Genomic DNA, 21,511 nt, shown 5'->3' with positions numbered 1-21,511 from the left:
CGTATCAGCACCTTATCCATATTCACTCGTCTTTTCTCACTTTCAGTAAATAAAACTTTTGAGTTCGTTTTTCCTTGGATGAAGGCTGGCAAATCCGATCAATCTAAATATATTATGGTTGTAATAACAGTCCTCTGTATTGATAGATACATCAAGCCTTCTTTAAAATCGCCAGATTCAATATTGAAACGTTAGGTAAAATCTGTAAAAAGCTGCCGGGGCTCAATCAATTGATCTTTTCAGAAATAGACGGTCATCAACAGACTTTATACAAAGGTTACAGCGTTAGTTATATTAAATACATGTATATGCAAGTTGGCGAGCGTAGCGAGCCAAAAATCAAAGAAAGGACATTCAAGAGTATTCTGATGCAATGAAAAATGCAAGCTTTGCCGAAAAAGGGATGGTGCGATCGCACCCGTCGCTCACCCACCACCCCCCCGTCGGTTACGCCCTTGACCTGGGTCTACCTGGTTTCACCATCTGAAACTTTAGCGTGAATTTAGTCTACATCTCTACACATAAAATATGTATGTTGGAAGGTAGAAACTGATAATTGTCATGTAACATTGTTGAAAATATGACTTAGAAGTATACAGTAGGTGTCAACATAATTATGAACACAATTTCATGCAAGAGAAACTTTGAAAAAGGGGAGTTTTGATATGATATCTAAATGGACATTATTTAAAAACGTATATGGTCGGCTGGTATATGGACACATTTTCTGACTGAAGGACCTTAAATGTATTTTTTTTGTTATACCGATAGCAAAAATATTCATGCTTTTTTCCACTTCATGAAAAAAAGAGTATTTTACCAGTATATATTATTTGCTTTTATCTACTGTGTTGTGTCGCAAACAATGCAGAATGATTGGGGAAAAAATGTGATTGTATAAGAATATAAAGCTGAGAAAATAACAAATATTGCGTATATGCAAATTTGTTTTGTATCAAACATGCTTAATTTTGAAAAAAAAAGAGTTTATTACAGATGTCCTTCGGTTAAACTTCAGAAATTTCGACGGTGTCGTTCCAAACCCTAAAACTGAAAAATGGCAACTTTTTACGCGACATTCCGAAATTGTCGGGACTTTCTTGGAGTAACTGTCCTTTTTTATTTGAAATATTGTCACAAGGTTTTCTGTGACAATATTTCTCTCAAAAGTTAAACACAGGAATTATTACTTGATTTTTGATTTTCCCAAAATTATCTTATTAGAATATGTATTTTCAGAAAAATCCAATTTTGTTACAATTTATTATTATCCTCTTAGAAGATTTCTAACTAATTTACAGACATGTTTTAACCTGGACCTAATATGTTTTAGTTTTTATTGTATAATTTTATTGTGTTAAAAACATTGCTATTATGCTCATTACAATGTTGATTGGTATAATGATTATGTATGATTAACTGTGATACAAATTGAAATTTATCTTGACTAATTCTCACTGTAAGAGTCTTTACTTGTTAAATACTTGTTTAGAAATGTTTTTGGCATATGTTTCCTTGCCAACATAATATGCTATATAAAGCATGGTTTTGAATGAAAAAAAAAGAAGAGAAAATATTAGGACTCGAAAGTAAGAACTAAGACAATCTCTGTAGAGTTAGAATTTATGTCAGGAATACCTGTAGTTGTGTAAAAAGTAAACTTTTATATGGAAAACCGTTTGGACATTAATTTTGAAGTCAAGATTTAATTGTTGAAGGAACTCGTTATTTATTTGTTATTTATATTTGTGTTGATTTCAATACAAGACATTTAAAACAGAGTTGGAGTTATTCATCAATTTTGCTGATTCCCCATCAGCGCATCAACAACAGTCGCTGAGCATTTAGCTCTATCACAATATTACAACAACATCAGAACATAGTGTACACAACTTTTCCCACTATTTCCATCAAACTAAAATGAAACTACACATAAGTCAATCAAGCAGACACTTGCATTTGGTATGGATTCTAGTGTCAGACTTATCACTTGCCACAGTTATGAACCAGTTTTGGATTTTATTATTTTGTCAAGCATTTTCGGGGACACTTGTCATACAATGATGACATCATTCTTATTTTTTCATTCTGTAAAAGGTCTTGTCTATGTATTAAGATTTTCTCCCAAGCCCGACTTGTGGCCTAAAGAATGTCATAGATAATTAAGGACGTCGGTGGATGCATAGATTTTACCCCGATGGTGTTTCGTCAAGCGATCACATGCATATAGCTGTTTAGTTGGAAATTATTTGATATGTATATCTCTTCTTGGTGGTACATATTTCTGAAAAGTTTAATATACGTGACATTCTTAGCTATTCCCCAGTTGTCTAATAAGGGGTTGATTCTGACAATCTGACATAAAGTTAAATTGTCTGACGAGCGGGTTTACTCCGACAGTTTGACCTATTGCTAAATTGTCTAACGAGCAGGTTGAATCTGACATTTTTTACCTATTGCCTATATTGTCTAATGAGGGGGATGAATCTGATATTTTAACCTATTGCCCAAATTTGTCTACCGAGTGGGTTGCCTCCGACAGTTTGGCCTATTGTTAAATTGTCTAACTGACTGTTTGACCTATTGCCTATATTGTCTAACGAGCGGGTTGAATTTGACATTATGACCTATTGCCAAAATTGTCTGATGAGCGGGTTGGATATAACAATCTGACCTATTGCCCAATTTGTCTTATGAACGGGTTGAATCTGACAATCTGATCTACTGCCCAAAAGCCTCATGAACGAGCGGGTTGTGTCTAGCCTATTGCCCAATTGTCGAACGGACCGTCTGCTTGATTCATCGAATAAATTGATAAATTATTTTCTCACTGACTTGTTTAAAAATGGGAATGGAATCATTCTCATGTACTGATAGATGGCTGGTTCATATCATTTTTTCCACAATGTAGAATATGATTGAACCAGATATTTCAATATCTCACAATACGCTTTGGCAAACAATAAAGAAATGATCGCTATGAGAAAATCACAATTTTGGTAACATTTTCGCGAACATATTTTTTTTTCTACAATGTAAACCATTTGAACAATACTGAAAGAAGATTATGCAAGGATGGAACAAATCAAGTAAAGTGAGAACTTCAGTTACTAAGGGGAAACCATTTTCAGGCTTACGGTCACTGCGGCCTTGACCATAGACCTTCGGATAGGCTCAACTTCTTATTAAAAAGAAACCGTTATCAGTCTAGAAGTCATTCTAACTTTGATCCTTGACAAGCTGACACCCAAAATGATAGATTCATCAACATACCATATTAGGCAATCATCCTACGAGTTTGATAACTGTAGGTCAAAGCTTTATTTACCTATTAAGCGGAAACCATTTTAAGTTTCGAGGTTACTTTAAACGTGACCTTTGATCTACTGACCTTAAAACAATAGGAGCCATTCACTTGCTGTAGACAATCATCATATGAATTTTGACAAAGCATGCTCTAGTAAATGACCGAAAACCAGTTGGTTTACCGGCTGACGGACAGACAGACCGACCAAGAGCGAAAGAATATTAACCCTCTTTTTGATAATTAGCTAGGTGCCAATATGAACATAAATTTTAACTGGTTTGACAACAGGCACATACATGTCAAATAACAAAAATCGTTTAAGCTCTATAGAGTAAGAATGTCTTCGATTAAATAAAGCTATTTGCAAATAGGTTCTCGCAAGTCAATATTAAATGAAATTCTAAATCAATGTTGAGATCAGTATATACAAAATACCAGCATTGTGACGAACGTAAATGTTCGTAATAAACAGCAGTCAGATTTGGAAGAGGTTCAAACATTTTCCCTAATTTGAATCATGATATTTAAATGTCAAACTCAAAAATGTAAAAGATATATCGAACAATCTCACTTTAAGTAGAAAATATACGATGAATGGAGCATATCTGTCAAAGTGTACAAAATGCATTAAGGCTTGCTGAACAGTCAAATTTAAGAATGAAGTAAATAAAATCTGTTAAAAATCTCTTAGAAGCAAAGAATGCAACCAAAAATTATAATAGTAGACTCGGTTTGATTGAGAGGTAATACAGTATGCAACACCTCTAACGCCCCACTAGCACCGGCTTAAGCGGAACTCTATTACACCTCTATTGAATGGACTCCATGTTACAAAAGGACCAGAAAATATAACATCACTGAATCCAAGAAGGGGAGACTTTTTTACTGCAGCCACACGGCACTTAAAGATTGTTGTTGTTATATTTAATGAAATCTGTAAAAAGATGTAAATCTTTTTGTAAATATCTAGGAGACAAAAACCTCTGAGAGACATAAACAAGACGCAATGAATCTGACTAGCAAATACAATATAAATACACTGATTAAGAAAATTGATACAACACTTTAACTAGTATCAAAATATATATTTATTAAAAGACATAAATACCGTTTCTACCTATTCTTAATGGTACTTTAGCTAGTACCAAATGCTAATGTGTCTAAACACATGAATTAATTATATTTATCGTTTCGATAAAATGTTTGATTCTGAACACAAATTCTTGATACAAATGTATGCATCATTTCTTTTTCATCTCCCTCTTTGTTGCATACTGCATATTGCTGAACAATTTTATTCTGTCAGACAGCAATCTGAAAGAGATGAACGCTCAAAATAACTATCAACTGCATAATACATTATTTAGATAAATACATAGACGGCGAATCAGTTAATTCGATATCTGACGGTAGGCACAAATGTTTCATTACGAAAAATTTAGGAGCATAACTTGGTTCAATTTGATGTGTTGCCACACACATCTCAAGCGGTACTGCAGCATACTCCCCAGAAAATATTCTGGTATATTTCATTTAACATCAAGCCATACTTTTGCATTTTTGTTTTGTTATATCTCATCGGTTTGAGCCAAAAGTGTCTATAGGGAGCGATGGCAATTAAATTGTGAAACTTATTTGCTCTTATATTCCGATGCTTGACCAAATATCTCACATTGCCAAACAAATTTAAACCATATTCAGTCATATATTATATGCTCTATTTGCAAACAGCTGATCAGGCAGTTTTCAGTCTTTGGGTCAATTCATGTGCACCCCTTGTGTCATGAATATTGTTTGTGTTTGCTGTGTGACACACAACTGGGAGATATATCGATAAATTCCGTGGCAGGAATACCGGAGCAGGCTGAGTTTAAAGGTGATGGATTTTATTTGCGGTTGTCACCTAAAAGGAAGAGCAACGTTATGGGCACAGATTCCTTTATGAATCAAGTATTCCATAAACACTTTACCACATGTGTCGAAACAAGGAGTGTATATTTTGCAATGTATTTGGGAAAATAGTGTCCATATTATTGATGATAGTAGTACATGTATTATTAACTGTAGATATTACTTACTTTGCTTGGTATTCTGGTTTAGGCAATCTAAAAATCTCGCCATCAATGTTCATGATGTGTTCAAGTTCCCAATTTTCTGTTTCCGGCTGACTTGGGTCTTCTAACTTTAACGTCCATTGTTTACCAGGCAGAATAGCTATATCATCTCTTCTATCAATCTGTATGTAACGAACATCTGGATATATTTGTCAATGTTTTGACAAAACCTGAAATGTGTTTCTCACTTGACGCATCTCAAAATAAAGAAGATATTTATTATAGTATAGGTTTGCACAACCGAAACTTTTGTCTTCCTTTATAACACCAAGAAAATTGTATCTGTGTTCTTCATAAGCTTCAAACATCCACTTTTACCAGAAATCTGGCCAACATCTTTGGATTTGAGCTTGAATTTCATTTAATTACTTTGACTTATCCGTCAAGTTTATTATTAGAACTAAAAAGATCGTGGTCACGTGATTTCAGTACACATCAATTTGTTCAAATATTCCAATATTTCTTTGCTCTATATCAGAGTTGGCCCCATGTAGTTCTGGGACGATCTGTGTATGAAAAGAATTGGAACCACTGCCTTACCCTTGCATGATCGTACGAGGCGACTAATAGTCCGATTAATTCGTAACAGAAAATGCCAAAATACTTCAGAAAATGGGAAAAGCACCAAAATTGGCACAGCTTTTTATTAAAGCATAAAAAACATTTTTTTCATGGGACCCATTTGATATCTGTCAAGATGGCCGATACGGCGGCCATTTTCCAAAATGGCCGCCAAAACTCAATATTTACCTTACAAGATTCTAATGAAAAGTCATTTTATTTACATTCATCCCCAAAATGCACCAAATATAAATGTATATGATAAAATAAATCCTTAATTTGCATCAAATGCAAAAATAAATGTTCAAATGATGTTTATTTCTGTCTGTTTCCATGGTAACGGCTAAAATCTAGCCTTTAAAACTCGGTTTAATATTATCATTGTGTTTTTTTCATATTCTAAAGAATGTTTTGTTTTACTATATGTAATTTATATTATTTTACTTGCATTCCCTCTAAAGCAGCATATTGAAACATCGTTGTTATTCCCCACCCCCTCCCCCAGTGTTTAGCCAGAGGGGGCTTATGGGTTGCCCCCATATGCATGTCAATACGTCAGCCATGTAATGTTGGATACTGCAATAACTATTAAACTACGGCAGATTTTTTCATGAGACGTGGTACATGGATAGATGGCAATGTGGAGAATGCCAGTGTCATTTAAATTTGTTCCTATGGCAACAAATATTGTTGCTATGGTAACAAATAGTGTACGAATATGACAAACTAAGAGAGATTGTTTCTTGAGAAATTGTACATAGATCGGAGGAAAAATTGAAAACATGCTTGTTACCTTATTTTTTCCTTTTGTACATCATTTTGATCGTCTGTATGTCTGTCCATCATTCGCAAATGGCGGATTCTTCAATAACTTCAAATGTGCAAATTCTAAAGACTTCTTTATGAAACCTTATTTATAGATGGTAGGTTATACGGAGAATGTGAAGTTCAATTAACTTAGTTTCTATATAAAATTGTAGTTCCTTTGACACCAAGTACGACAACTACCCCTTTTGATTTGGGACTTCGAAATGCAAGAATAGATTATAGCGACAGGCTAGTAGGATCAAATGAAACAATGTTCCTTATTATGCACCCGCAGTCATAGTATCCGCATAATAAATTGATCACATAATGATTGATTTTGTAATGCTAACTGTGTAACAAAGAAGAGTAAGGCTGAAAATATTAAAGTTACTTTCATGGACAACACTTAGTAACTATTCTGTGAAAAATATTACTCAGCACAGTGAGCTGAAATTTGAAATAAGGTACATGTCAGATACTCGTATCAGTACACACAAGCACAAGATTGTCGACAACTTTAGTTAACTTGCATAAGGCAGTGTAGAACATTTCAGCACTTTCAACAAACTACATCTTCTTCTACAGCCTTTATCTAGGTTGCAAATGCACTTGAGGAGCTATTAGTATGAGACTCAGGTACTTGAGACAAAAACTACTAGAAAGGTTCCAATTTATCAAAGATATCTCTATTCAGCCTTATTTATCTTGACTTGGAATTTTAGGAAAGTGATAGAACACCTGCCCCTGTAATGGGCAACCTTTTTAGTATGTTCAAGAGGTGTCACAGACCATGCAGGAATTCACACTATATCCCTAATCTTTGTGTGAACAGATGGTTGATCAGCTACTTGACATGTTATGTTGTAAAGAAGAGTATCGAAAGCCTCCATCTATAACACAGAAATATTATGAACAGTTTGTTTGTATGAAGGTGTAGAAATGCATTGACAAGACAGTGTTATTCTCACATTGGACTGCTTAACTGGTAGTGGCATAGCCTTACAAATGGTAAATAGTCTATAGATAATATTTTTTGTCTTAAAACTAGTAAATTGGTATTAAAATTGTGTGTCGAATACATCGTTACCTCAGTGCAAAAAGTGGATAACTCCATTGAGTGAAAGAAGGACTTATTCACTTTTTGCGCTAAGACTACGACATGTGCTCATTAGATAAATCCTCAAGTACTCACATTTAATATGTCCTTATCTAATATATTTTAATTTTAAAAATGTCCAGAAATAGATATTAGAGCACATTTTTTTGTAGAAATGATAGATTCTGCTCCTAATTTATACCCCCGTCACACTCAGCCACTTTCCCACTACGTCCAAAGAACTGGCAGGACGCAGTAAGAACTTGTACAATGTAGAAGGAATACAGTAGACACCGATTAGAACTTGATAATTATGGTCTCCATGAGTGTGGAGGACGCGGTCGAACTTTGGACATGTTCAAAACAAAAGTAGTGAGAACGTGTTTGAATCAGAAAGCAGGTAGAACTTAATAAGGACGTAGTTATGATGTAACTAAAATCTAGTAGGACATAGTACAAGCGTGGTGCGGAAGGGAAAGATTGTATGGCGTGCTCATTGCATTGTCACTGGGTTATCATTACGTTTTTGCTACGTCAATGGAGTTCTCACTAAGACTTATCTACGCTTGTGTGCTATGACCATGCTACACCAATGCCACGTTGTAGAATACCGCAATAGGTTATCAATACGTTCTTTCGGTGCTTAACATGTCTATGTCACGTTTGCAGCAGGTTCTCACCGTATCTGTTTCAGATTCTGAGAATTAAGTAAGAATACTGGATCTAATTCCCCATCACTTCATTTTCAACCAGTAATGGGTATGGTTGCACATAATCAGGAATTACCACATAATCACAGCCTAAGCAGTATTGGCAGCTTGTAGTGGACTTCTGGATCTTCATATACCCTTCACCCTGCCTTTGCTTTTTCCACCACGGCCTCTCTATAAGACTGCTCACCTTGTCGTATATTGTATTTCATTGTTGTTGAGTGTAGATGCGGACACAATATAACTTGCAGAAGGAATGAAAAGGAGGCACGTGGCGTAGTATTTATAAGTAGCCCACGAACGCAGTGAGAAGGTGATAAGCGCATAGTTAAAGCATGGTAAGCGAGACTGACTGGTCGAACTAAGAATGTAGTAAGAACACATTGGACATGAAGATGCGCGTGGTAAGAAAGTTAGTGTGAACGTGTTAGACGCCGTGAGAACATATCAAGGATGTTGTAAGGGCAAAGTATAAACTTTAGAACTGCACATTTTTCGAGTTTGACCTCCGTCCCCACCGCGTCAAAATTCCCAGGAAGCAGTGTGATCTTCATTGTCTTCGTCTGAGAGTGACCAGGGCATTAGTGACTGTACATTATATGCTTGTGACGTTTAACTATAAAACTATTGTTATGGCACAATGTGCTACAATTTGACAAAAACAGAACATTACAGGAACAAGCAAATGTAAATTTGATTACGCTGATCAACCGGCAATGACTTTTTCCCAAAGAAATCATGATGGTCTGACAGGCCAGGGATGTTCCCATTGTCTATCGCACTAACATAGTTAATAAATTATATAGTTTTACTTAGTGTCATTAGTTATCTTAGTGTAAATAAATTGAAATAAATACAGCAACACTAACAAATTCTGAGTCGCGAAAACTAATGAAAAAGTGAAACACATGTCATTTATTCACTAATACACACTACAAGCAAACTTCGTTCGCTCAAACTCTGATAATTCGAACACCATCCCTCACTTGAACCTATCGTCATGTCCCAACCAAATTCCTTTATAATATATTCTTCGATCACTCAAACTACCGATAACTCGAATACATTTTGTCGGTCCTGACGGGTTCCAGTTAACAAAGTTCGAATGTATTTATAATAATTTACAACTGTTGTAAAGTTCTGCACAGGACTGTGGCCATTTTAAACATTCTTGATATTCCAGTTACCATTATATACTTAATTTTGACTCACATAAATGCATTCTGACTTTTCTTCTGCTTAATAGAAAATTTTATCCAAGGGAGACAACTTTTTAATTTTTGTTGGAAGAGCGGTATTTTTGTTAATATAATATGTTTGAATTTATTCGAACGAGTGATTTTAGCTAATTATACTGATGACTGTATGTGTCTATAGAAGTTTTATAGATAATATTAGGTATTTCTGAAAATATATACATGCATGGCGGCCATCTTGGATTTTTCGGCCATATTGGATTTTTTGGAGTGGGTCTCATGCTCATTTTTAGTGTTTTGCCCTAAAGTAGTTATACACCAAGTTTTGTGCTTTTCCCATTTTCTGAAGTATTTTTACACCATTTTACTGGACTATAATAGGGTCTTAACACTTGGTTTTGCTGTAACTCTGTGATTCCAGCAGGTATACAAATTTTGATTCCATACCTCATGTATTTATTTCGATGTAAATGAGATGCGAAAACAAAGTATGTAGTCCTGTTTGGCGCCATATAACCTATACTGTGTTGGTGCGCCGTAAAACCCAAATAAATAAATAACATCAGAGTTGACTAATTCATATAATATTTATGTTAAGCTGTTACTGATATAGATATGTTGGTACTTACGGCATTGAAGTTAAGTGTAATCAGCTGAAACAGGAAGCTGATGTATTTCATGCGTCGAGATGACTTGTTCAAATACATCGCCGACTGTGACAAATCCGGCTCCTCAGTGGAAGCAAATGCTTCCGAAAGTGTCAGATTAAATATTATTGCCCCAATCACACTCTCTTTTATTGTTGCTGAATGAAGACTGAAAATAAAGAATACATTATATTGCAATTGACCAGACAAAACTGTTAAAAACGGTATTAAGCCTTCTTAATTTAGTTTAATCATATTTTATTGTATATATATACATATTTAATACACACACATACAACAAGCATACATAAATACATCAATGTAAATATACAAAAGGGTTGGGCCAGAAGATATAACAACATTATCGGCCCGCCCCCCCCCCCCCACCCCACCCCCGGATAACGTTAATGTGTTTTAGTTGCAAAATAGGTTCCTGTATGTACAATACAATTTTAATATAAAAAATCATTTGAAAAAATGAAATATTCAGTAACTGCAGTTAATCAGGACATGCAGGAAACTTACCTTTGATTACTTGTAGCGTCAGGTTGTGTCGTGCTATCTGGAGTTTCTTTCATATTAGCAGCAATACCTGTGTTGTCCATTTCGTCTTTTGTTTGTTTGTCAACTTCCGTATTATTTTGTTTTATTGGAATATCTTTGCTGCTAGAATCTATTGTCAAACTTACACTGCGAAAGGCTTTTATCAGCATGTGTTCGATCATTGCAACTAAAACACATTAACGTTATTATACTATAATTAATCAATTAACTGTTATCATAGTAAGAAAACTTTAAATCGATTGCACACTATCACCCAATTTTCAGTGCACAGAAATGTATCTCATGAGACACACGGTTTGCAAGTTGAAAAGAACGACTAAGAAATTTGCGACAAGTTAGATTTGACAAACGTTATCTCAATTTTTCAACATGTCAATGAACTGTAGCTAGTATGATACAAAGATAAGATAGAATTGCCTGTATATTTTCCGCGTGCCATTCATCCATCAACCCACCTATCCACCTATCAATCCGTCAGATTTCATGAATAAATCTCTTTAACTTGTAAAGTTGTTGCATGATCCAGTGGACGGACAGACAGATGCATGAACGTACGTTCATAGAAAATAAAATGACAAATATAGTCTTGAAACAAAGGTGCCATAGTCACAAGAAACGCCTGTCGAGAGCTTGTTAGAAGAAATGTTTTTGTTACAGAACTGCACATATTCAAATATCATGACAGTAGCTTCAAAAATACGAAAAAGAGCTATCCTTAAAAACGAGTGATGCTGCACGAATTGCATATTTGTCAGTGGATATATAGCTAAGAATCTTAGTCTTAGTAGGTCTCTAGTCCAGTCCCACACAACAATTCTTCAGATCGTAGGTCAAAGCATAGGCGAGTTTTTAGGAAATGTTAATCTTTTTTTATCCCTCCATGCATGAAGAAGAAATGCTCCGGACAATGCTGTCATTCTTATATCTGACATTTTACCTCATAGTGTGACCTTGACATTAGACCTAGGGACCTGGTTCTTGCGCACGACACTCCGTCTCATAGAGGTGAACATTTGTGACAAGATACATCAAAATCCCTTCATGCAAGAAGAAGAAATGTTCCGGACTAAGTCATTCTTATATCTGACAGTGTGACCTTGACCTTAGACCTAGGGACCTGGTTCTTGCGCATGACACTCCGTCTCATAGTGGTGAACATTTGTGCAAAATAACATCAAAATCCCTCCATGCATGAAGAAGAAATGCTCAGGTCAATGTTGTCAGTTGTCATTCTTGTATCAGACCTTTGATCTCTGAGTGTGACCTTGACCTTAGACCTAGGGACCTGGTTCTTGCACATGACACTCCGTCTCATGATGGTGAACAATAGTGCCAATTAACATCAAAATCCCTCCATGCATGAAAAAGAAATGCTCTGGACAAAGTCATTCTTGAATTTGACCTTTGACCTCTAAGTCTGACCTTGACCTTAGACCTAGGGACCTGGTTCTTGCGCACAAGTTACATTAAAATCCCTCCATGCATGAAAAATAAATGCTCTGGACAAAGTTTGTGGACGCTGCCAACACAACAAAGGGGGTTCCCATAATACGTCCCGTCTTTTAGACGGGCGTAAAAAAAATCTACCGTTCTATTAAAATTTAAGATAGGACTGGTGGCCTGCTGAACGTTCGGACAAACACACACAATAAAACAAAACATTAATTTACATAGATTTACATTAACCTAATGCAAAATCATTCCAGGATATCTCAATACTCCTTGACTTCTTCTAGATTCTGCTGCATAAATCAAGTCACCCCATGTTCCATAACCAGCCAACAAGGTACTGTAAGCAATCAGCTTGTTGCCACTGTGAACACTCATCATGTTCGCCGGATACTGATAGCCTGTAATGTACGGAATTAACACTGCAACTTCAAGAGATTAAACGAGACATGTCAGTAAACTGTTGCATTCTCTCCAAAAATATCCTAAGCACAAGAAGTGTGTCAATTTTGAAATGTATGACATGAGAGAATTAAAGAAATAAGTGGGATACGATGGCACTAAGAAGTTCATCTGACCATATTTGAACATATTTCCTGACATATAGTTTTGACCATTTTTGAACATATTTCATGACCTGCAGGTTTTAACCATATTTTTTAGATATTTCATGACATACAGTTTTGATAATATGTGAACATATTTCATGATATACAGTTTTTACCATATGTGTATATTTCATGACATGCAGTTCTAAACATATTTTTAGATATTTCATGACATACAGTTTTGATCATATCTGACCATTTTTGTCCATATTTTTAGATATTTCAAAGCATACATTTTTAATAACATTTGAACATACGTATTTCATTACATGCAGTTTTGACCATATTTTTAGATATTTCATGGCACAGTTTTGTCCATATTTGAACATATTTCATGACATGAAGTTTTACCATTTTTTAACACATTTATGACATGCAGTTTTAACCATATTTTTAGATACAGTTTTGTCAATATTTGAACATATTTCATGGCATATAGCTTTGATCACATTTGACCATACGTATTTCATGACTTGCAGTTTTGACCATATTTTTAAATACATGTATTTCATAGCACAGTTTTGACCATTTTTGAACATATTTCATAACATAAAGATTTGACCATATTAGAATATATTTGAACATATTTCATGGCATCCTACAAGGGACAAAGGGAAACCATTGGAATAAAATTAAGAAGGGCCATACAATGATGCAACAGACCACGTTTGGTCAACAACCATTTAGTGGTTCATAAGTAGTTGTTTTGTACTCTGACGGCCAATAAAATGGGTCAAGCATAACCATTTGGATAAAACTAAGGGATCATACAAAGCTGATACAGACCAAGTTTGGTGAAGATCCATCAAGTACAAATTATCTATAGGTTTCTTATTTGTAGCTATAGTGCTCCACTACAAGGAGCCAAGCGGAACCATAAGTTCAAATAAGATCTACTATTTTTAGCTTTCACGTTTGAGTAAATTTTGGCTTTACTGGCCAAGTTTTGTGTAATTATAACCACATTTTTAGAGAAAAGATAGTTAAGTAAATATGTTGATGCACGACAACGGACGATATGTAGCGGATCATCAACCTTCACTAACAAACTCATCACGAGCAAAGTTCTGGTGAGCTAAAAATGGTATAATGTGTACAGGCAAAATAAAAGCCAGTAAAACGAAAATTCTTAAAATCTGCGTAATAATTAAACTAACGCACTTCATATTAACATGTGTAATAATAATAACACATAAACATAAGTTTCACAGAGAGCCGATGACTGGGATTTCCTACATATAACAGTGGTCTTTAGTCCTGGCTACTTTTCTTGTATCAAATGGGAGGACCAAGATAACTCTTATTTCACCTTTTGTAACTTCCACCTTCTACTTCAATAATTAATGAACAATGAAGTCCCTGCATGAAATTATAATCATTAACACAATAAAGACTCTAACTACATTACCTATTGTGATTGACAATGCTGCTGTAGTAACATCTTTATTACCATAACATCCATGTGCTATCCCATTTCCAGTACCTTCAACAGAAATTACTTAATTTAGTCATAATTAAATAAATACATTCAAAACTGTTTAAAATAATAAAACTACGAAATTCTTAAATGCAATAACGGATTAGAAAATATGACTTCTGTTGGTTGCATTACAAAATGTTTAACTCGGGTAAAAAACGTTTAATGATGCAGTCACTGTTGAACAAAAACGCGTATCTCAAGCTTGAAATTATTCGTTGTTCAATATAGCTGGGTTTTGCTGGCACGGGTAAAATCATCGGAAACACCTTTCTGGTATGCAAGAAACGTTTATCGGTCAATGGCATTTGTCGTTTAACACGGAGACTGGAATCAATTTTGCTACATCAAGCAGTACGGATCATATTGTATCATTACGAAAATATATTGGACGGTCATGCGAGGTACAATCTGATTTAAATTTTTGTCTTATTTTCCCAGAAAACATGTGTTGAATATAGCCCGGTCACAAAGTATGGACCTGGACTGCTTAGTAAAGAGTAAGGTAAGGTAATGTAATAAAAGCAGATGTAAACTGACCACATGGAATCAATCCCATAGGAAGGTCAATACTTGGTAACGTTTCATCAGGATCATCCACATTAAGACCTTGTTCAGATGCCAGTTTTCTCATTAACCCATTCACCGCCTCGTGGTACAATCCGTCCCCACCAACCAAAACCAACTTGGAGGAGCAATAAATTAATTTCATTACTGACTATCACTCTATAAACTTGAACCTCAAATATCAGGGAGCACTTTTAAAACAGCATAAACCACCAAAATATTTACATTTTTTCTCACAGTTACACATGGTCTTGTCTGAAATCTTTCGACTTAGGCAGTTTCACTAATATAAAAGAACTTTGTGTTTCGCTAAAGATTTTAAAGGTATTTTATGAAATGGTATTATGCCCCACGACCTTTTATAGCCCAGTATATAACAAAGATTCGAAAATAGAACAAACTAGAAATGTGTCCATGGGACACAGATGCCCCCACTACATGACATTAAAATGACATAACTCCTACAATACTGAATGAATCCGGACGCAAAACCCCAGGTGCACAAGTGCACATGGTGACCAACATTCCTGTAAACTTTGGTGACTCTAGGTCAAATACTTTTGGAGCTACGTGCAACACAACATTTAAATGACCAATTTTTAACTAAGTCAGGGGCCATAACTCCTACATGATTCAATGAATCCGGAAGTGAAACCCCAGGTGCACAACTGCACATGGTGACCAACATCCCTGTAACCTTTGGTGACTCTAGGTCAAATACTTTTGGAGCTACGCACGACACAACATTAAAATGACCAATGTTTTACTAAGTCAGGGGCCATAACTCTTCATCATTGGATGAATCCGGACGCGAAACCCCAGGTGCACAACTGCACATGCTGACCACAATTCCTGTAAAGTTTTGTGACTCTACATCAAATACTTTTGGAGCTAGGCGTGACACAACACTAAAATGACCAATTTTTACAAAGTCAGGTGCCATAACTCCTACATGACTAAATGAATCCGGAAGCGAAATCCCAGGTGCACAACTACACATGCTGACCAACATTCCTGTAAAGTTTTGTGACACTACATCAAATACTTTTGGAGCTAGGCGCGACACAACACTAAAATGACCAGTTTTACAAAGTCAGGGGCCATAACTCCTACATGACTGAATGAATCCGGAAGCGAAACCCCAGGTGCACAAATACACATGCTGACCAACATTCCTGTAAAGTTTTGTGACTCTACGTTAAATACTTTTATACTTTTGGAGCTAGGCGCGACACAACATTCTCGGAAGGACGGGCGGACGGACGGACGGACAAGGGCAAATCTATATGCTCACCCCCCCCTCCAAAGTGGGGGCATAAAAAGAAGTATCTTCAAACAAATCTGAACCCTTTTTCTACGCAATCTCCTGGTATTTATTGCGGTATGTATGTTAGCAATATCTCATCTCTGAAATTTGCACTCACCCATTTATTGACTTTATATCATATGTTGACAATATTTCCTCACAGTGATGCGCTTTTTCAGTGACTAAAAAGAAATAAACTAAATAAAAAATATATATGGCAAGGCACAAATGTACAATTTATTTCATTAATTCCATGAAGCTACTTCTTTTCAACTGAGAAAAGTATAAATCTTGTTTGATGTTCATGTAATTGATAATTCTATAAATTATTTAATAAAATTAGTAAAATTATTAGAGCGTGCCTTTATATATCGCCTCTTTAATTAAAAATTAAATGCTTTTATGGTTATTTAGACGCATGAGACGGGCACAAACCACATTGGGACCTCTCGCAAATCCATGAGTCGAGACACCGTTTCTTGGATGAATTGTAAAAAGTCCCAATGTGGTTTAAACCCGTATAAACGCACAAAAACAGCATTCACTCCTTATATTTACATTTTAAAGTAACTTGTTACAAACATTTGTGGTTTGCTTTCAAGGATTATCAGGAAATCGAAAAAAATGCCAGGATATCGGCATTCAAACAGAATAGCCCAAAAAGATGATGTCATTTAACAAAACATTTATTGAACTGCCGGCCTAAAGTCAAAACTGCTGACTCGGCGTCCGAAGACCTTGGGAGATGTATTGACCACTAACCAGCAAACCATTTAGTAAGTGTACAATAATACCAATGACATCCGTGTCTATCCCAGCATCCCGGAAGATGGGTGCCACCTTTTGTTCATAGTCAGGTCTACCCTTGCTTCTACCACTCACTGGATTGATCAGCACCAACAACCTCTTTGGTTTCTGTCCAACTGAAAACATTTAGAAATACCATGGCATGCACTGCAAAACTAAAATATCACGAATTTGTGGTGTGTAAATTTGAAATCTAATTCCGGATTAGATATTCTGCTATAAAACTTCTCATTCTGCTAGTTTGATGTGAAGACTTTTGAAGTAACAATCTAGAAGTCTGGAGGTCAAACTATCTGGTACGCACTTTACAAAAACGCAGTTTGTTACAAGTCTTTATCTAAAGGATCTTCTTATAGATCTAATCAACTATCACAAAAACAGTATACGAGTAGCGTGTGGCGGCTGTAAAAAATTTCCCCGTACCTGATGTATATTTTCTAGTCATTTACGATTATGGAGTCTATTAAAACCTTCATGTAAATCAGATGTCCGCTTCAGTTGGCGCTACGGACGTGAGGAGTGTTGCTAACTTCATTACCTTTCAATAACAGGGACTGCTGTTACTATGCCTGGTTGCGTTCTGTGCTTCCAAAGGATCTTCTTATAGTTAAAACTCAATATCTCGAATTCAATGGGATCAAACGTTCTACTCAGGGATAACCCAAATTCGACTTAAAACGAAACTTGACAATGTGTTCGAGACAGCCGGAATTTTGAGATAAGTAAGATTGAGATATCACGTCTCAACTGTAATTCATTACATATAGTATCTATAAAATCGTTAAAATGATACGAGAGTCAGGGGAAAATTAATAAAATCAGTGAGCAAATTAACTTTTTATCATTAACTCCATGCTGATACCTAACCCCGTATGCTGAGTTTAAGCAAACTTAAATACACTTACAATTTTTTACCACATCGGTGATTTGCTGATAAAGGTTACTGATTAACTGTAAATCACCAGCTATGAACACAACAGAACATGATTTCAATATGTACTTTTTCTCTTGTCTAACATAGGAGACACACACACTGTCATTGTTACTGTCCTGTTTTCTTGAGCTCTGTAGAGACAAAGAAAGTATGTCCACTGTTCTGACAGTCTGTATTCCTGAAAATATATATTTGAAAATATATAGCTTTTTAAAAGCATTCCAAAGCACACATTTGTAACATTTCTTTTACATTTTGATGTTTTAATCATATCTTCTATCAACTGTAGGTAAATGTATGTGCGGCCCTCACCGTTTCGGGTGTAGAATTCTTTCATGTTAGAAAGCCATCCAGCTGGCTTACGGATGGTCGAAAGTTCTACTAAAGTCCTGATGCCTGAAATAATGCACGGAGGGGCACATGAGGTCTTCCTCCACTACCAAATTCTGGAAAGTCGCCATATGACCTACAACTGTGTCAGTTAATTCTGTATGTTTTTGTATAACAGAATTTCAAAGGCTGGGAGAATTTTATAGACATAGAGCAGACTCGATTGTGATGAACAAAAGGAATTCAAAATATCTGAAATTCTAATGAATGCACCTTAGATGAAGGATGCTGTACTGGATAGTTATTTCCAGTGTGGAGTTCGAAAAAACAGTTTTGAAAACAAAACAGCTATTTCTGCCATTACAAGTGAACGCAAAGTCTTTCTCGATATGATAAAACTCGTGTAATATAACACATGCACATAATTTAACTGATTGAAAAAGTATATGTATGCATCCAATATTCACCTTTCTGTTGTGTGTTGCCTGCAATGTGCCATGTTAGTTCGGTGTTTGTCAGGCTGACAGAATAATCCTTATTCTTAATCTTACATGTACAATGTATTATAATATCTTTGCCGCCTTCTAGAACCTGCGAAACTTGTTCCGCCATCTTCCTGAAATAGAAGTGTTTCTCTTCTTACACCACATGTACATCCAGCACTACTTAAAAGTAATCAGTCTAGAGGTATATGCTTCATAACCAAACAAATAATTACAATATGCTTTAAAGCTATGACTACATTGTATTATACATTTATTGAATGTCTGGCCGGATTGTAACAGAGGTAGTTTTCACTTTTACCAAGCCACATTGTAAGAACGCTGCCTCGTCCCACTAATAAAATGTATATGTAAGCGATTCAACATTTACAAATGATCAAAACTGACAGTGTTTCATGTTCTACAATGGACCAGTTTCGGAACTATCAAAAAGACTGGAACAATAGGCAAATGTCTTCAAGGACATTCAAGACCAGCCAATGCATTAAGAAATGAATAGTAAGGGTGAAAACTGAAAGTTTACTTAATATTTTTAAAACAGAGACACACCTCTTTGAAAAGCGGATGATCAGCTACCTAAACTGAAGACCTCTCGTCACAAATTGCCCGTCGATACAACCCTAGAAAGAAAATAATTAAACACAAGATAAAACAAAATCCAACTACCGTAAAAATTCGGGTGAAAATCGTAAAATTCAAAGTTTTCCACTTTTGCTGGTGCAAACAAAAATACCCACCATTCAAAGTTTATTTCCTGATGTCTCGTAAAAACGTTGTATTGTTCCGGCAAACAATGATAACCGTCTAATTATAAAGACGATATAAGAATTCGGTCTCCATGGTAACACAGAATTATAGAATATATTACTTCCTTGCTTAAATTTTGCCAGTAAATAAAATTTAAGAAGCTGGATATTAGGTCAGATTGATCCGAGCGGACAGTCAAGTGAACATAATTAAATACGTTTTGATATTACGATATTGGTTGATAATGTTTGTTAGCCTTTCTAAATACATCTTAGTTCCAGATAAAAGAAAGAAAACATTATTTTTGCATAAAAACTACTTTTTTCACTGGATCCGCCCATGTATTAACGGGAGAAAAATCGTGTGCAAACAAGGCAATTCACGTGCTGTTAATACCCGATTTTTATTTTTGAAATGCTTTGCCAGGGATATATGTATGTATTTTTACGCACTCTGATATTTGGCATCTGCGTCTTGTTTCTTCCTTAACAACCTCATCTTGTAGCATTATAAATACAATGTAATCCATAGTATGTTTAGCTGTATCTGTTTCCAACCCCAAACGTACTACCCCCATCAATGTACGCCCTAGCTTCTCTTAGAGTTCACTCCCTTTACAAAGCGTCTGTTCAGTTATTGTAAATAACTGTGAATAAATAAGTATCGCGTGTAACTTGTGCTATTGTTCGTTTTTAGATATTATATTTATGATTTTGGTAAGTATCAGTCGGTATGTTTTTATCTAATTTCTTGAAGAATTTATATAAACAGCTTGGAAACTTGACACTACGTTCGTACTTATCCATACTCCAACTGCGTGTCCGTACTCAATATAACTCGAATGCAAAGTTATTATTCTTGAAATTGTGATCGAGTCCGCCAAATTGTGAAATGATATGAACAATTATTGGTAATTTTATGTTTGTAATAATGAGAGATAAAAAATCGCTTAAAAACCTTCAGGAGGTGCTTTTGATAGCATTGTTTATTTCCGGGCCCTGGATACGTATATTTAAAACATGTTTACCGTTTCCAAGAACAACTGGAATGGTAAATAAAAAATGTACCGGAATCGTCAAGTCATCACGTATGAAAACAATACATAAATCGTCGTGAAATATATTTTTATGCAAGAATAGCGACAATACACGTTTGTTTTGTGTATTAACATCTGCAGAAGCCCTTGGGATATGTTTGTGACCTCGACCTTCGGTCTCGGTCACAAACAATCCCGCGGGCTTCTGCAGACGTTAATACACAAAAAAACGTGTATTATCCCTACAAAAAAGTTTCAAAAAATGTATAGTGACCGGTTATCTTCGTATTGATGAAAGATACACCTTAGACAGCAAATAAAAACTAGTTCTACTTTAAATTAATATAGTAGTGATGTTAAGGATGTGCAATAGTTGACAAAAGAAGATACAAGAAAAAGTATATTCCCTAATAAAACATGAAAAGAGTGCGCCAATCAGTAGTCCAAATAATAGGACGTTTCGAGACAGCGTGATAACGTTTGACTGTCGCTGTCTAACAACTATAAAATATCAGATCATAAAAAAAGTCATCCCGATAAGCCAAATGAGTAAGGCTAGCCTAAAAGATACATGTAAGTTAGATTTTGAAGATAAGCAAAGCATGACAAATTTTCCAACGAAGATTTTTTTTTTTTAAAACTGGGTCGCGTATGCACGTCAACGATTTAATACACAGAAATTGTATACAAAGTAAGCAAAGCGTGACCAACGAACATTGATACACTATCTGGGACACGTATGCGA

The 21,511-nt window shown here is 35.4% G+C and overlaps 2 protein-coding genes across 2 annotated transcripts; both read right to left on the bottom strand.

Annotated features, from left to right (window-relative positions):
- Positions 1-1,704: 1,704 nt before the first annotated feature.
- On the bottom strand, positions 1,705-15,150 carry LOC123524703 (uncharacterized). Its single transcript, XM_053538557.1, has 7 exons — positions 15,077-15,150; positions 14,468-14,542; positions 12,689-12,852; positions 10,964-11,168; positions 10,421-10,607; positions 5,386-5,543; positions 1,705-4,621 (listed from the first exon to the last, which is right to left on the bottom strand). Exons 4-7 carry the CDS (start codon positions 11,161-11,163, stop codon positions 4,549-4,551), a joined length of 618 nt encoding a protein of 205 aa, XP_053394532.1. The 5' UTR covers positions 11,164-11,168; positions 12,689-12,852; positions 14,468-14,542; positions 15,077-15,150; the 3' UTR covers positions 1,705-4,548.
- On the bottom strand, positions 12,689-19,092 carry LOC128555903 (ceramide kinase-like). The gene is made up of 6 exons (XM_053539714.1): positions 18,948-19,092; positions 18,122-18,328; positions 17,172-17,332; positions 15,077-15,221; positions 14,468-14,542; positions 12,689-12,852 (listed from the first exon to the last, which is right to left on the bottom strand). Exons 1-6 carry the CDS (start codon positions 19,090-19,092, stop codon positions 12,689-12,691), a joined length of 897 nt encoding a protein of 298 aa, XP_053395689.1.
- Positions 19,093-21,511: the final 2,419 nt, after the last annotated feature.

Source organism: Mercenaria mercenaria, chromosome 3, assembly GCF_021730395.1.
Source record: "Mercenaria mercenaria strain notata chromosome 3, MADL_Memer_1, whole genome shotgun sequence".
NCBI classification, from domain to species: domain Eukaryota; kingdom Metazoa; phylum Mollusca; class Bivalvia; order Venerida; family Veneridae; genus Mercenaria; species Mercenaria mercenaria.
Note: the sequence above shows the minus strand (reverse complement) of the source record. Positions and strands in the feature narration are given on the sequence as shown.